This window comes from Triturus cristatus, unplaced genomic scaffold, assembly GCF_964204655.1.
Source record: "Triturus cristatus unplaced genomic scaffold, aTriCri1.1 SCAFFOLD_118, whole genome shotgun sequence".
In the NCBI taxonomy this organism is placed as follows: domain Eukaryota; kingdom Metazoa; phylum Chordata; class Amphibia; order Caudata; family Salamandridae; genus Triturus; species Triturus cristatus.
In genome coordinates this window covers 775,921-792,573 of record NW_028187322.1, presented here as the reverse complement: position 1 = coordinate 792,573, position 16,653 = coordinate 775,921, and the positions used below count along the sequence as shown (strand labels likewise).

The 16,653-nt window shown below is 53.5% G+C and overlaps 1 protein-coding gene across 1 annotated transcript in view; it reads right to left on the bottom strand.

The window, feature by feature from the left end:
- Window positions 1-16,653, bottom strand: part of LOC146771963 (proline-rich protein 5-like) — a 393,650-nt gene that overhangs the window by 265,001 nt on the left and 111,996 nt on the right. The window contains exon 4 of the mRNA XM_085640285.1: window positions 13,443-13,545. Coding sequence (XP_085496411.1) covers window positions 13,443-13,545 — 103 coding nt within the window. The remainder of the gene's footprint in view (window positions 1-13,442; window positions 13,546-16,653) is intronic.

Below are 16,653 nucleotides of genomic sequence, written 5' to 3'. Positions count from 1 at the left end.
AAGATGGTATGCCCCACGCAAATCCAGTTTTGTGTAAATGGTGGCATCTTTAATTTGATCCAGCACTGTTGGTATTAAAGGCAAAGGGTACCTGTTCTTAATGGTTATGTTGTTAAAGGCGCGGTAGTCAATACACAAACGCAATTCACCCCCCTTCTTTGGTATAAAAAAGAGAGGCGAGGAGACTGGGGACTTTGAATGCCTGATAAAGCCATTAGCTAGATATTCATCTAAATAGGTTCTTAAATGTTTTTTTAAGACTCAGTGAGGGCATAAATGCGACTACAAGGTAATGTCGCTCCAGGCACTAGGTCAATTCGGCAGTCGAAATCTCTATGGTGTGGCAGGGTGTTAGCTTTTTGTTTGTCAAACACGTCAGTAAGATCTGCGTATTCAATTGGAACCCCTTGTAATGCTAGCACAGTTTGACGTCTTGGGAAAGTCATAACCTTGTATTGGAAGCTCAGAACTTTGGTGTTGAAGACTGACCGACTGACAATGTTCAGATTTAAACAGTAATGTCTTTTTAATCCAGTCTATATAAGGGTTGTGTTGAACCAACCAAGGGATACCTAAAATAAGACGAAATTGGGGTGCGTCAATAACGTTAAATGATATGTCTTCAAAGTGTTTTCCTGAACAGGTCATGATAAGTGTTTCTGTGTGAAATTGTATGGGGCCAGAAGTTAACTCTTTACCGTCCACTGCTCGTACTATTTCTGGATTGGCCTTTTGAAGTTGCTTAAACCCTAACTTATGTATGAATCGTGTATCAATAAAGTTGTCTGTGGCTCCGGAGTCTATTAAAGCATCCACGGACCACGTCAGAGCTTTATTATCTAAGGATTGTAGGGTTACCTTAATACTAAGATGGTTATTTGAAACTGCGGGGGCTGTAGAGGGTAAACTTGATAGTTTACTCGGCAAAGCGACCCCTGTTTTTGCCGATCAATTTAGTTTTCCGACTGTTCTAATATAGCTACTTCATTGACCTTTCCTTTTGGTTTGTTTGGACTTGTAGGACACTCCTTTACGAAGTGACCCGTCTTTCCGCAATACAAACACTGATTTAATTTCCTACGCTTCTCCTTCTCTTCTTTTGTAAGAGGACCTCTTGTGGTTCCAATCTGCATAGGCTCTCCCATGTCTACCTTAGGGGGAGAATTGCCATTTTGGGTAGGTTTTTCTTTAAACAAAAACATTTTATGTTCTGATTTCCCTTTCTCTCCTTTTATTTCTGTTAAACGGTGGTTTAATTTCACCACTAAATCTATAAATTCCCCACAATCCTCCAGTGAGTCTAAAATTTGAGTCACCATGTTGGACAGGCCACATGAAGGGCTTGCTCCCTCCCCGCACGACAGGGCCCAAACCCCGGACTCCCAGGTGTTACCCCCAAGGGCAACCCGCACCCCGTCTCCCAACGGAACTCCTGCCCCCGGACATCCATGTATCATGGGGCCGAACCACTACCGGCTCCCCCGGCCGGATCAGCCGCCATCTTGGACACTGCGCCACGAGGCCGCGCGGCCTCAGCCCGACCCTAACCCTGGGCCTGGCCGGCCCCGACATCCCGGCACCACCATCCACCCAGGAGGTGAACGGACCACTTGGCAGGTCAATGGGAGAAAGAAGCGTCGAGGGCTCTCCCCCGCCAGGTGCCGATCACCCTCCAGCTCCCCCAGGCTCTGGCTCCACCCCCTGCTGGGTGTCTGGACTCCCTCATCCCGGACCCCCCGACCTCCAAGTGCGAGGGTCCGGACATCAAAGGGCGCCAGACCTATAACTAGGGCAGCTCCAGAGCAGGAAGGCAGTTGTATCCTGGAGTCGAGAGACACCGAGAGAACTCATCCTTGACGGACTACTGGCCCTGCCGTAGCCCTGCCTTGTGAACCATCGTCCTGCCTGCTGGCGCTGCCGCGGCCTTCTGCAACATCCATCCTCGTCGGGACCTGCTGGCGCTGCCGCGGACCGTTGTAACGACCACCTTCATCGGGACCTGCTGGCGCTGCCGCGGACCGTGTAACGACCATCTTCACCGGGACCTGCTGGCGCTGCCGCGGACCATGTAACGACCATCTTCACCGGGACCTGCTGGCGCTGCCGCGGCCCGTCCAAGCTAGAACACCGAGCTCGAGGATTGTGAGCTATCCACCATACCATCTCAGCTACCAGACTGGTAACCAGACTGTCCCGCTACCCCCTTTCCCCAAACCAAGAGACTCGAATCGAGGGGACCCCTGAGTCCAGACCTCCTTGTACCATTTCATCGTAACTTAAGAAATCACCTATAAAGAACGCTAAATCTTATCCTTGTGTGGTGTATATCTGTGGGGGGGAAGTTATTCATCTGTACGATCGCTGGAGACGGCTCTCCCCGGAGACCTCTCCCCTTGTCCTCGGCCGACCCTCCCGGTCCGTCTAACATTGGTGGCCAGCGGCGCGATCCGAATCAACGCGTAATCGTACAGAGAGTAGCTCACCCCACGACAAAACCACGATGTCAACCAAAGAGAGCGGTTCCACCGAGAAAATCCAGATGGATAAATTGGAAGAGTATAGCCATCGCGAACTTAAACAATTCTGCATGGAACTAGGCATTGCTACCACCGGCCTGAGTACCAAAGACGATTTGAAGCACGCCCTTGAGTCGTGGGCGGAAACCGGGGTCGCCGGATCCCCCGACCAAAACGGTGTAGCACCAGAGGGGAACGCCACAGCTCCCGAGGAGCGAGGAACGGGCCTCTCGCAGGGAGAGATCCAAGAAAGAGAAAGAACCAGATTACATGAGTTGGAAATGGCACGACTCAAGATGGACGGTGAACTAAAGTTAGCTGAGCAAAAACTAAATCTAGAACATCTGCGGCTCCGAGAAGAACGGGAAGAAAAACAGAGGCAGAGAGAGCTCGAAGAAAAAAGACTAACATTCGAACACGAGCGCAAACTGGCGGAAATAGAACTTCGGAAACAGAATAAAGAACCGGGGGTGCCTGAGCGACCGCACACCCCGGGAGCAACCGAGAAGAAAGTCCACATCCCCAAGGATGTTGTCCGAGAGAATGTCCGAGAGGACGACATACAACAGTGGTTCAAAGCCTACGAGATCGCCATGACCTCCCACCGGATCGATCGGAGTGACTGGGGAGCCGGCCTATGGGGGAGGTTCGTCAACGAAGGCCGCGATGCCCTACTACAGCTCCCAGATCATCAGATGTCATCCTATGACCACATGAAGGCTGCCCTCCTCACCCGATATGGGCTCACACCCGAAATGTACCGCCAGAGGTTCCGAGACTGCACCCGGATCCCGGGTACAACTTGGGTGGAATACGTCAACTATTTCAGCCGAGCCTTCGAGGGTTGGATCAAGGGAAGCCACGTAACGACCTACGAGCAGCTCTTTAATCTTATGGTGTGGGAGCACCTGTCTAACAACTGCTTCGTCGAGCTCAGGCAGCACCTCCTCGACAGTAAATTGACTGACCCACGGCAACTCGCCGCCGAAGCTGACCGGTGGGAAAGCACCCGAGTGGGCCGGAGAGGGCCACACGAGCAAAACCGAAACCACCAAGGTCAGCACCGTCCCCGAGGAGGAGGAGGAGGCCAGGGGCGAGGGAGAGACACCATCCCGGCCACTCCCGCGGCCAGCACCCCGCCCCCGGCCGGCCGGGGCAACCCCCCGATGCGCCCGGGGTTCCGAGCCAACGTCACGTGTCACCGATGCCAGCGAGTCGGCCACTACGCCAATGACCCGAGCTGCCCGCAGAACCAAACGCCAAAGCCCCGCCAGGTAGCTGCCGCCGCCCTGGGGGGAGAACAAATCTCCGAGGAACAGGAAGAATATGAGCAGGCACAACAAGATTGGGAACCGGCCGCCATGGTTCTAGCGTGCCTAGGGGGAAAAGACATGGTCCCGCGGGCTCCCCTACCCGCCAACACCCGGAAATATGGCCAGTGGGTGAACATTAATGGGCACCGGGCCGAAGCCCTACGTGACACAGGGGCCAGTGTGACGGCCGTCCGCTGTCACCTGGTGAAACCAGAGCAGATCCTGCCGAACATTCTCTGCCCCGTCCGCTCAGCCGACAATTCCGAAAGTCTGTGTCGGATGGCCTGCGTCCCCTTCGAATGGGGAGGGGTCTCCGGCATGTTGAAGGTGACGGTCCGGGATGATGCCCCCGTGGACTGTCTCCTGGGGAATGACCTTGAGAGTTCCCCGTGGGCTGCCGTCGAAAGAAGAGAGCACCTGGGGATGCTGGGCCTCCCGGACTGGGCCTGCGTAACCACCCGGTCCATGGCCGCCCGTGCCGTCCCCCGACCAGAAGAACCAGAATGGCCAGCACCTCCTCCCCCGGTCGCTCCAGTAGAGGACAACGGCTATACAGACCCCCCAGAGCCAACGCCCGAAGGGGTCGCCCAGCCCCAGGACCTTCCCGGCCTGGCTCAGTGGCGTCAAGAAGGGGGGCCCACCCAGGAACAGTTTCGCCAGGAACAGAAGACCTGCCCCTCTCTCGAGGGACTCCGCCAGCAAGCCAGCGCCCAGAGCGCAGGGGACTCCACCGGAACCCATTGGGTCTATTGGGATAACGACCTGCTATACAGTGAACAAAGAATCGCGGAGTTAGGGGCCAGTCGAGTGCTGGTGGTGCCCCTCCGTTTCAGAGACTTCCTACTAACTTTGGCCCACGATGTTCCCCTGGCTGGACACCTGGGCCAGGACAAAACCTACAGTCGCCTGGTGACCCACTTTTTCTGGCCGAAGATGCGGAACGACGTCCTCAACCACTGCCGGTCCTGCCCCACGTGCCAGGCCAGCGGGAAGAGCGGCCATAAGCTCAAAGCCCCTCTGCAACCCTTCCCAGTGGTCACCACCCCGTTCGAGAGGGTAGGAATAGACATTGTGGGGCCCCTGGACCCCCGCACAGCCCAAGGACCTCGGTTCATCCTGGTACTGGTGGACCACGCCACCCGCTACCCCGAGGCTGTGCCCCTGCGAACTGTAACAGCTCCGGTGGTCGGCCGGGCCCTAATTGGGATCTTCTCCCGGGTGGGCTTCCCCCGAGAAGTCGTCAGCGACCGAGGCACAAACTTTATCTCGAAATATATGAAGTCCCTCTGGCAACAGTGCGGGGTCACCTACCGATTCACGACCCCCTATCACCCTCAAGGGAACGGACTAGTTGAGCGATTCAACCGCACACTCAAGGGAATGATTGGGGGATTGGAAGAGCCCCTCCGTCGCCAGTGGGATGTACTACTCCCGTGCCTCCTCTTCGCCTATCGAGAAGTTCCCCAGAAGTCCCTCGGCTTTAGCCCTTTCGAACTCCTGTACGGGCACCCTGTGCGAGGGCCCCTCAGCCTAGTCAAAGAAGGTTGGGAGAGGGCCCCCCTAAAGACCCCCCCAGACGTCTTCAAGTACCTCCTGGCACTACGCAATCAGACCCGGCGCTTCAGGGAAATGGCAAAAGCGAACCTCGAGGCCAGTCAGGAGGACATGAAAAAATGGTACGATCAGAATGCCCCCTCCGTCGAATTCGAACCTGGTCAACAAGTGTGGGTGATGTCCCCCACCGAACCATGTGCCTTGCAAGATAAGTGGACGGGGCCCTTCAAAGTGGTCGAACGCAAGAGCCCCGTCACCTACCTCATCGACATGGAGTCCCCCCGGAACCCCCTCCGGGTCCTCCACACCAACAGACTCAAACCCCACTTTGTGCGATCGGAACTCAGCCTCCTGATGGCTACAGACAGTGGGGCGGAAGAAGACTCCGAGCCCCTCCCTGATCTCCTGAAGACCCAGGAGAACGACGGTTCCGTGGACGGGGTCCGGCTCTCCGATGCCCTCACCCCAGAGCAACGCCAGGGCTGCCGGGACCTCCTGCTGCAGTTTGCTACACTGTTTTCCCTCACCCCAGGGATCACCCCTTGGTGCTTGCACGACGTGGACACCGGGGACAGTCCCCCTATCCGGCACCGGGCCTACCGCGTACCAGATCGGGTGCGGGCCTGCATCCAAGAGGAAGTATCCAAGATGCTCACGCTCGGGGTCATCGAACCCTCGGACAGCCCCTGGGCCAGCCCGGTCGTGCTGGTCCCCAAAGCCGCTGCCCCCGGCACCACTCCTGAACTCCGATTCTGCGTCGACTATCGGGGCTTGAACGCTGTCACCCGGACCGACGCTCATCCTATCCCCCGAGCGGGTGAATTGATCGACCGCCTGGGGGCCGCCCGCTACCTCAGCATCTTCGACCTGACAGCGGGCTACTGGCAGATCGGTCTCACACCCCGGGCCCAGGAACGGTCCGCCTTTTCTACCCCCGATGGCCACTACCACTTCAAGGTCATGCCCTTCGGCATGAAGAATGCCCCAGCTACTTTTCAACGTCTAGTGAACCAGGTCTTGGCGGGGCTCGAAGAGTTCAGCGCCGCCTACCTGGACGATATCGCTGTGTACAGCCGCCACTGGTCCGACCACCTCCACCACCTCCAAGAGGTCCTGCAGGCCCTCCAGCGGGCCGGCCTCACGATTAAGGCCGGCAAGTGCCAAATTGGTCAAGGGTCCGTGACCTACCTCGGACACCAGGTGGGAAGCGGTCTGGTGGCCCCTCTGCAACTCAAAATTGCTGCCATCCAGTCCTGGCAACCCCCCGTCACGCAGACCGAGGTCCGAGCCTTCTTGGGACTCACTGGCTACTACCGGCGGTTCGTGAGGGACTATGGCAGCATTGTGGGGCCCCTCACGGGTCTCACGTCCAAAAACCACCCGAAGAAGATTAACTGGACCCCCGACTGTCAAGCGGCCTTCGAGAAGCTGAAGGCCGCCCTGTGCACCGCCCCTGTGCTCCAGGCCCCCGATTACAGTCGGGAATTCATTGTACAAACGGACGCCTCCGACCATGGCATCGGGGCGGTTCTTTCCCAGCTGAACCCCGAGGGTCTTGACCAGCCGGTGGCCTTCATCAGCAGACGCCTCCTGGCCCGAGAACAGCGCTGGAGCACAATCGAGAGGGAGGCCTTCGCAGTGGTGTGGGCCCTCAAAAAGCTCCGGCCCTATCTCTTCGGTACCCACTTCCGGGTGCAAACCGATCATCGACCCCTGCAGTGGCTAATGCAGATGCGGGGGGAAAACCCAAAACTATTGCGCTGGTCTATCTCCCTGCAGGGAATGGACTTCACTGTGGAACATCGACCGGGCCAAGACCACGCCAACGCAGATGGCCTGTCACGCTTTTTCCGCCTCGACGAGGAGAGTCCCCAAGAGGATGGGTGACTCTCCTCGCCTTCAGCTGGGGGGGGACGCATGTTGGACAGGCCACATGAAGGGCTTGCTCCCTCCCCGCACGACAGGGCCCAAACCCCGGACTCCCAGGTGTTACCCCCAAGGGCAACCCGCACCCCGTCTCCCAACGGAACTCCTGCCCCCGGACATCCATGTATCATGGGGCCGAACCACTACCGGCTCCCCGGTCGGATCAGCCGCCATCTTGGACACTGCGCCACGAGGCCGCGCGGCCTCAGCCCGACCCTAACCCTGGGCCTGGCCGGCCCCGACATCCCGGCACCACCATCCACCCAGGAGGTGAACGGACCACTTGGCAGGTCAATGGGAGAAAGAAGCGTCGAGGGCTCTCCCCCGCCAGGTGCCGATCACCCTCCAGCTCCCCCAGGCACTGGCTCCACCCCCTGCTGGGTGTCTGGACTTCCTCATCCCGGACCCCCCGACCTCCAAGTGCGAGGGTCCGGACATCAAAGGGCGCCAGACCTATAACTAGGGCAGCTCCAGAGCAGGAAGGCAGTTGTATCCTGGAGTCGAGAGACACCGAGAGAACTCATCCTTGACGGACTACTGGCGCTGCCGTAGCCCTGCCTTGTGAACCATCGTCCTGCCTGCTGGCGCTGCCGCGGCCTTCTGCAACATCCATCCTCGTCGGGACCTGCTGGCGCTGCCGCGGACCGTTGTAACGACCACCTTCATCGGGACCTGCTGGCGCTGCCGCGGACCGTGTAACGACCATCTTCACCGGGACCTGCTGGCGCTGCCGCGGACCGTGTAACGACCATCTTCACCGGGACCTGCTGGCGCTGCCGCGGCCCGTCCAAGCTAGAACACCGAGCTCGAGGATTGTGAGCTATCCACCATACCATCTCAGCTACCAGACTGGTAACCAGACTGTCCCGCTACCCCCTTTCCCCAAACCAAGAGACTCGAATCGAGGGGACCCCTGAGTCCAGACCTCCTTGTACCATTTCATCGTACCTTAAGAAATCACCTATAAAGAACGCTAAATCTTATCCTTGTGTGGTGTATATCTGTGGGGGGGGGAAGTTATTCATCTGTACGATCGCTGGAGACGGCTCTCCCCGGAGACCTCTCCCCTTGTCCTCGGCCGACCCTCCCGGTCCGTCTAACACACCATATCTTTTATTCATCTCTTAGACCTCTATAAAACAGAGAGACCCTTTTTTCCTCAGGCCACTCTGCTTCTATTACTAACCAATTGAACGACGAGATGTAATGAATTAAATCTGATGATCCGTTTCAAATTAAGCAGTTCGTGATCAGCTGACTGAACGAACACATGTTTGGCAAATAGTTTCATCATAGTATCCTTGAATCGCCTGAAATCATATAATAGTGGATCATTACGTTCAACTATGGGTACAGACCATAAGGCTGCTTCGCCTACTAAATAAGACAAGACGAAAGCTACCTTAGAAGAGTCGTCAGGGAAAGCAGTTGGTTTTGCTATGAAATGAAGATGGCATTGATTAAAAAAAATAGTGAATTTGGCACTATCCCCATAAAACCTTTCTGGGGGAGCTAAGGGAACAGTAACTGGAGTCACTACTTAAATTTGCGTTGGGGTTGAAGCATTGGTACTGTGCAAAGTCTGCATGTTTGTTTTAAAAGTAGATGGTTTTAAAATTGGTTTCTCAGAAGGAGGAACTCCCCAAGAAGCAGAACCGGAAGCAGTAGTCGCTTGCATGTTTGTTTGCAAAGCTGAAATATCTCTGCGCAATGCTGCATTCTCTGCTTTAATATCAGATAAAATTGCAGCAATATCCTGCAACGAGATCTGTGCAGTTTGATTCACAGCATCTGGGCGAAACAGTATTCGTGGGCTTAGCCTTCTGTCAGGTCACCAACCACTCTTAACTGTAAGGTGCTTGGAAAAGTTTTGCAGAGACGCTATGAGCCAACTTCCAAGAACCCTATCAAATAACCTGTGATTCAGAATACACTTAAGGCTACAAGATAGAACTCATGGAGGAGAGCCGGATACTGGGCGCTGGCGATGTCCTGTTGTCGACCTGCGATGCAACAATACAGAATGTGGCCATGTGATGTGGTTTAACTAGTAACTAATTCTCACTAAGCCTTCACCCCAGGAAATGCTAAAGAAACCTTCCTACCAGCGATCTTTAGGAGTAACGTCCAGCAGTCTTGTGATGATGATGTAGATAGTAATGAAACGGAGTCAGTCTTATGGTGAAGTCAGTATGATGGTTGCCTGGTCTCCTTCAGTTGTAGAAGAATGTATGATTTTCCCTGGAACATGAAAACATTTGAATAAGTTACTAATATCTCTGACTTTAAGTTTTCGAATACCTTTAGGTACATAACCGAGTTTCACTTACTTAGTCCTTAAGTTCCTCTTAAAGTCTTCCAAGCCTTGTTGCTAAGAAAAGGTCCCAAAAATTGTTCTTTAACGTTGCTAAGGATTATTTTCCAGTTCTGTACTGTCTTGCGATGGGCGCCAGAAATAAGGAATGTTTCACTTAGCTTTTGTTTTGTCTTTTCCTTATTCAGGTATCCTCTGAAGAGCTGCTCTACTTTTCTGAAATTTTCAGGAGTCAAGAAGAATCCCAGTCAGGAAACAGGTAAGCAGTCAGCTGTCCTCAAACGAATCCGGAAGGCTAAGCAGCTTCCAGAAGTTGGGTGTGGCATTATATACTCATGCCACAACCGAAATGGCTGCTACGTCATACGCAATGTTACACGTGGCAGTCTCCCGATTCCGATATTGAATCGGGTCGGGTCTCTTCACAGGTGCTGAAAGCAGCGCGAGTTCTGTTCCGCTTCTATATTCAACAAGGCGCTGGAAACAGCATGAGTTCTGAACCGTTTTGTCATTGCTAAATCTAGGGTTCAGAAATTGCTAAATCCAGGGGCAACGAGTTAAACAAGCATTGATACAAATCCAAAGGCCACTAATAAAACAAACAATGACAATATGCTTAAGCAATACAGTGGTGTACAATACAATCATAATTAAAATACACATAGGCACATTCACATTTACTTTTGGAGTGCTGGCTGCCACGGTACAGGGAAGGGTTTTAACCTGGGAAAGTTTACGCATTCTGCACATAGGTGTAGTTCGAGTGTTATACAGGAGTGCAGGGCTGGGAGTCATGACAAGGGTATGAGGAGGTGCATCAGATTAGCACGTGGATGATGTCATCAGTGATGTCACTGACCATGTCATGAATGAGTTAATATGTGATGTCATCAGCAGTGTATTGCGGGGGCGAGAGTTATAGTTAACTGAACTAACTAGAACGGCCGAATTTCTCTGGTTTTGTATGAGTGAAATATCCAACTAACTATCACGTCCCTTAAACGTGTGTTTTTTTCAGTGACTTTCAAAGGTTTTTAAAAAGCTAATTTCTAACTATGCCTACAAAGGTAGGACATGTGAAGAAAGAGGAAGAAAAGCACAAAAAGAAGCAAGACAAATGCAGAAAGAGGCAACAGAAGTCCTGAAAGACGAAGAAAAGTGCAGGAAGAAGCAAGAGATGTGCAGAAAAAACCCAACAGAGGAGCAGAAAGTCCTTGTGTTCCACCAACGTTTTGCTGACAGGTACTGGTAGTAACTGACTGACTAACCAGGCCTACAGACAGTGCTATTCTAAAAGACACTTAGAATACAGTGGAAACACCTACATACACTAGAACACTATGCGTTGGGGTACCCCTGTGATTAGCATGACCTCCTGTGTATTTGCCATGAGTTAGTGCCTGGGTGATCGCTTGACTACATGGGTAGTGACTGGATGATTAGAGTACTGCAAGGAGAGTGCATGGTGAATTTATAAGTGCTTGGGTTTTGGCGCAGTGATTGGATAAGGACATGGGACTGGCTAGTTGATTAGAGGAGTGCTTAGGTAGTAACAGGGAGATTACTGAACTGTGTAGGTAGTGCTCAAGGGATTGTAGAAGTGCAGGAGTTAGTGCATGGGTCATTGCATGAGTACATGGGTAGTGACTGGAAGATTAGAGTACTGCAAGGAGAGTGCATGGTGAATTTATAAGTGCTTGTGTTTTGGCGCAGTGATTAGATAAGGACATGGAACTGGCTGGGTGATTGGAGGACTGCATAGGTAGTAACAGGGAGATAACTGAACTGTATAGGTAGTGCTCCAGGGATTGCAGAAGTGCATGAGTTAGTGCCTGGGTCATTGCATGACTACATGGGTACTGACTGGATGATTAGAGTACTGCAAGGAGATTGCATGGTGAATTTATAAGTGCTTGGGTTTTGGCACAGTGATAGGAAAAGGGCATGTAACTGGCTAGGTGATTAGAGTGCATACAACACATCTTAGCAACATCATTTGGTATAACGTTTCAGCAACCCACCTCAGAGTAGTTACTTGGCACCACAGCTCTTCAATACAACCCAGGGAAACTTCTAATGAACCTGACACAAATCAGCAACCCGACTCGGGCAAAATTCAGCAACTCGACTTAGAAGCCCAACTCTGCAACCCGACTCAACAGCACTGCTCAGAATCACAGCTCTACAGAATACCTCATGAATGCCACTTGTCACATCTCTGGGAAATGGACTCAGCAACAAAACCCAACACTACACGCATATCTGTGTTTAATTTGTTAAAAGAGCTGGAGATCAGCACAAAAGTAACAAAATGTATACCCAAGTACCATGTTTGTCAGAGTCATACTTTATCAAGAGCATCAACTTTATAAAAAGCATTTATATGCAAAATATGTAATTGATAATTCTGTGACATGCGTGACGTAGCACAAATTGAGGACACAGCACCACCTGTACACCATTTACCACTAAACAGTTGTGCCACCAGTGCAATTTATGTACTCTAGTTCTTAGATCTTAGGAAAAGCGAGATGTACATGGTCAACAATGTAGAGCCTCTGCAGTGGTCTACAAGATACAAGCAGATTGTGAAAAAGCTGCTGAGGATTGACTGGTTTGAGCCTGAGGTTGCAGCAGTCGAGGGCCCCCTGTCAGAGAAGCCAGGGCTTGCAAAAAAAAAATTCATTGAGTTTAAATAGGTCAGGCACGTCTTTGGGATGCCTTCATGGAACGGGAGCTTTCCATGCACACATAGCTTTTTTATATGCACACATAATTATGGACTCAGACATGTAGATTTAGTAGAAGCCATCGAACTGATCTGGTGATGGGTTCAACAACTAGTGACTTTCCCTGCACGATTCAAAACCCTGCAAGTCTACAGGTGGGAGGAGACCAGGACCTGCACTCAAGGTCACCCCAAGCCAACCCCATTACTCTGAAAGGACAGCAGGGCTGGGTCACAGTCATGTGTGTGTTAGGGACTCCAATACCGGGGGATGCCCCACCAGGCCAGTGCATCTGAAAGACTAGCGTAGAGTCAGTCGCATGACAGAAGACACCTTGACACACAACTGACTCCTCCCCAGACCGGCCAGCCTTGAGGGGTGTAGCCTGATGGAGAACCCCCAACTACATTGTAGGCCAGCCTCCTTCCTTCCACCTACTTCTCCTGCAACTGGAGTGACCACTGAATCATGGGATTAGGCACAATTCCACCATAAATTGCCTGCTACAGGAGGGTGGGTCTACATTACGTTTTTGAGAGTTGCACTAAAAACAACCTCAGCGTATATTTGCACGAGGACGCACTCTAGCTGGAACTCATTACAGGTAAGCCGCGGAGGCCTCGAAGAGATCAGAATCCCGTAGCTGCCAAATGAAAGAAATGAGCAGGGATCGTATCCAGGCCTCAGAATTCCCATGTCAAGGTGAAGATTGCTTTTTGCGCCTCCCCGCAGTGCCGAGTTTGAACGTTTTGATTAGCGCGCACATCGCTTCACATAGATCTGCCGTCCCTGCCTTAATGAAGCCATATTTCTGCCTGGAGCCATTTGGCACTGTAACCGAATCCCTGCATCAGGGCATCCTGCTGAGGATGCTCTAGTCCAATGAGCCCGCAGACCCAACGTAGGTGTGACCCTGCAGACTTTATGCACGTGATATACTGAATATGTAGACAACAGTAGTCAGACGTATGTCGTGAGCAGATATCAACACATTTTCAGTCACTGGCTGGCAGCAAGGGGTGAGCAGTCCCCAGTAATCATTAACACGGATTCACTGGGGACAGGCAAGACATACTGTAAAAGCGCTTACCAGAGGGAATGTCTTCATCCCAATCTTCTGACCTTTTATAGCGATTTACCGTGAATCCCAGACAGATGTTGACACTGATGGCAAAGGTGACCAGAGATATCACCTGGGAAATCAAGAAAGCAGATGTTAAAGGGAGCAGCAGAAAGGGCAGACCTATACATTCATCAAAGACTAGAGCAAGCACATCAAAGAACTTCACACTACCCACATCCACACAAGCGCGCGCATCCAAAAATAGCCTAAAAAATATTAACATTTAACATTGGGGTGGTGGGGAGGGCTTGACTTCCTCGTTGTCTGGGATTGGAAAAAAGTAACAAAAAAGTGTGGAATGATTTACGAAAAAGTTATTATTTTTCTTTCATGTGGGAGGGTCCGGGGTTTACGGTGGCAGAGGGACAGCCACGCGTGCTCACATGCACATATAGCGCTCTGTGCCCTACCTGGTGTAAGTGGAGCCGGCTTCTTGGGGCCATGTCAGAGGCTCCCTTCTCGAGCCTGCAGGCCGGTCCTTTCTCCCTTCGGCGGGAGGCTTGTGCACTCTGGCTCTGCGGCGCTCACAGCTCTATTCAACCCAAGTAATACCACCTGGGCTGGCTGACCGGCGTGCCTGATTTGTCCAATTGCCGATGTCATCATGTTCCCCTCACAAATCACAGGCTCGGCTGAGGGGCTGGTCCTGGCAGCATCCCCTAGGGCCCCTTCAGACAAACACTCGCTTTCATGTGGCGGTCTCTGGCGACAGGGCGCCGCTTATGTTACCGCAAATATCAACAACAGTTTGTTTTGCGACTACTTCCTGGCACAAGAGCGGCTTTGGAGGGGCGGCCGGGAACAGGGGCTGCATGCATTTCATGTGAGGAGAAAACTGCAGAAGAAAAGATTCTTTTCAAACTCTGTTCCAAAAGGCCAAACAACCTTGTAAACTAAACATTCAGTGTGCTGTCATTCTTCACCTTTATAGGCGTGGTCAGATCTCGTGTGTTCGAGGACAGGGAGGGTCTGTTATTCTGTGACTAGTCAGACGGTTCAGACTTTTTGGAGGGGGGACCACACGAAGTACATTACTTTTTTACTTCTACCTTCAAAGATAAAACAACGGCTATTGTCGTCTTCCCCAAACAGAAGTAAACAATAAAAAGTGAGTGAGAAAATATTCGCCAGAAAGCAACGCTAAGTGCTTCAACATTCGCTCAGTGTGTTTCTAGGTGCATGCTTATCAAATGTGCATAGAAATACACAAACTATTTCCAGTGGCTCCCTCTGGTGCCAGAATAAAGACGCGGAGGATAGAAAATAAATCGGCGAGTGCAGGGTCACTTTTTGCCAAGCAGGGACGCCAGAATCAGAATTTTAATCCTCTTATTTGCTGGTCAACTAGATAAAATTGCGGTTTATTGTTGTGGCCCTCACCTCGAGATGCCCTTCAGTACTCGGACAGAAAACTCTATGTGTCCGCTTGGGAGGTGTGCTACGGGGACTCAGTGACTCGTGCTTTCCCGCCCATGATTACGTCTGCCAGTGATGACATTACAAAACAGCGCGTTTCCAGCAGCTCCTCCCAGCACCTTTTAACAATTGAGGGTGACCCCCTCCTCTGGGGGGCCACCGGGCACCAAAACGATGAATTCCCCATGCCTTGCAAGGCATTATGGGGCGCTTCAGCTCCTTTTTATGAATAATAGATGAGCGGCTCTCCCGCTGTGCCGGGGAGAGCCACACTGGTGGTGCTGGCGCTTCGCCGCCTTCCTGGGCCTCGTTGGGGGGCCCGGTCACACCCGGACCCCCAGGTAAGGAACAGCGGCTCGGGGAGCCCACCCCGGCCACTTCTGCCGCTTGTCGGGGCCCGGTCCCATCCAGGCCTCTAGCTCCTACTCTTGACCTCGGGGAGCCCCGGTCCCACCCGGGGGCCCCACACCGCTCCATTGTTGGAGGGCAGCCCGGGAAGCCCACCCCGTCTGCCCCCGCCAGCTCCCCACCCAGCCAGCACCCTTGCGTACTGCCGCGGGAGCCGGCACAACTCTTCTAGTCTGCCCGGTCCTGCGGGCAGACACGCCGCTTCGGCCCGGTCGGACCTCAGGGGAGTGCAGCGGCACTCCCCCGGCCTCCTCCTCCTCTGCGGGGCCCATGGGGTCCCGGGCCCATGGGCCATCTTCACGGGGGGCGAGGTGGCGCCCCCCCCAGCTTGGACCGGCATTCTTCGGGTGCCCGGAGTTGGGATCCCGGGCCCTCTCTCTACCTTCACAGGGAGCGCGACGGCGCTCCCCGACTTCCGCTGCATCTTCGGGGCCCGGGCACATTTTCGCAGGGGGTGTGACGGCGTTTCCCCGCCCCCCTCCTTCGGCATCACTGGGAAGCAAGGTGGGCTCCTGGCCCCCTTCTGGGCAACTTCATGGGGAGCGCGATGGCGCCCCCCGACTTGGCTTCCTCCTGGTGAAGCTCCCGGGACCTGACCCACCCCGGGGGCATGATTGCGACCTGCGGCAGGGCCCCACACGCTTCGTCGTCGGTCCCAGGCGGTGTCAAAGGTTGCCTACCTTCTGGGGGGCATATCTCAGCCCCCTGGAGTCCGATTTTCTTCATTTTCATCTCCTCTCGCTCCTCTTGGCCGGCCCCAGCCACTGGGAACACTCTCCGAGAGAGGGGATTCAGCAGGGAGCAGTCTTCACTGGCTCCCTGCCTGGCTCTCTTCCTTGGTCTTTCTTCTCCCTGCGCAGAGGCCCCTGCTTCTGCCCACCGATCCTGGGCTCTTTGTCTGGCGCTGTTAGGGCCCTGGGGGGCAGTCAGGGGTTTCGTCCTTCCAACTGCCCATGGCCAGGCTCCAGCACCTTCCGCCTCAGCAGACCACACCAAGAGCTTCTCTTCCTGTGCAAGCACTTTTTAAAAGTTGGGAAGGGGGCTGGCAGGAAGTCTCTGTTTGCCCTATCACACAGCTACACATCACTTCCCTGCCTCTGCTCCCTCCTTCCTGCCCAGCCACTGGGTTGGTTTAAGATGGCGTCGTCCAGGGTCTCCTGCCACATGGTCCCCTGCCCCGCAGTGCTGCCTTCACCTTGGTTCAGCCTGGTGCCTGGCACCCAGTGATAGCTGCTGATGGATGAGCCTGCAGCCCCACCCATCTTCTCTTTGTGGAGAGGAGGCCTTATCTTGTGGAAGAAAGGTTATCCACTCATCCCGTTGAGGTCAGCCCTCAGCCAGGGTCTGGTTATGA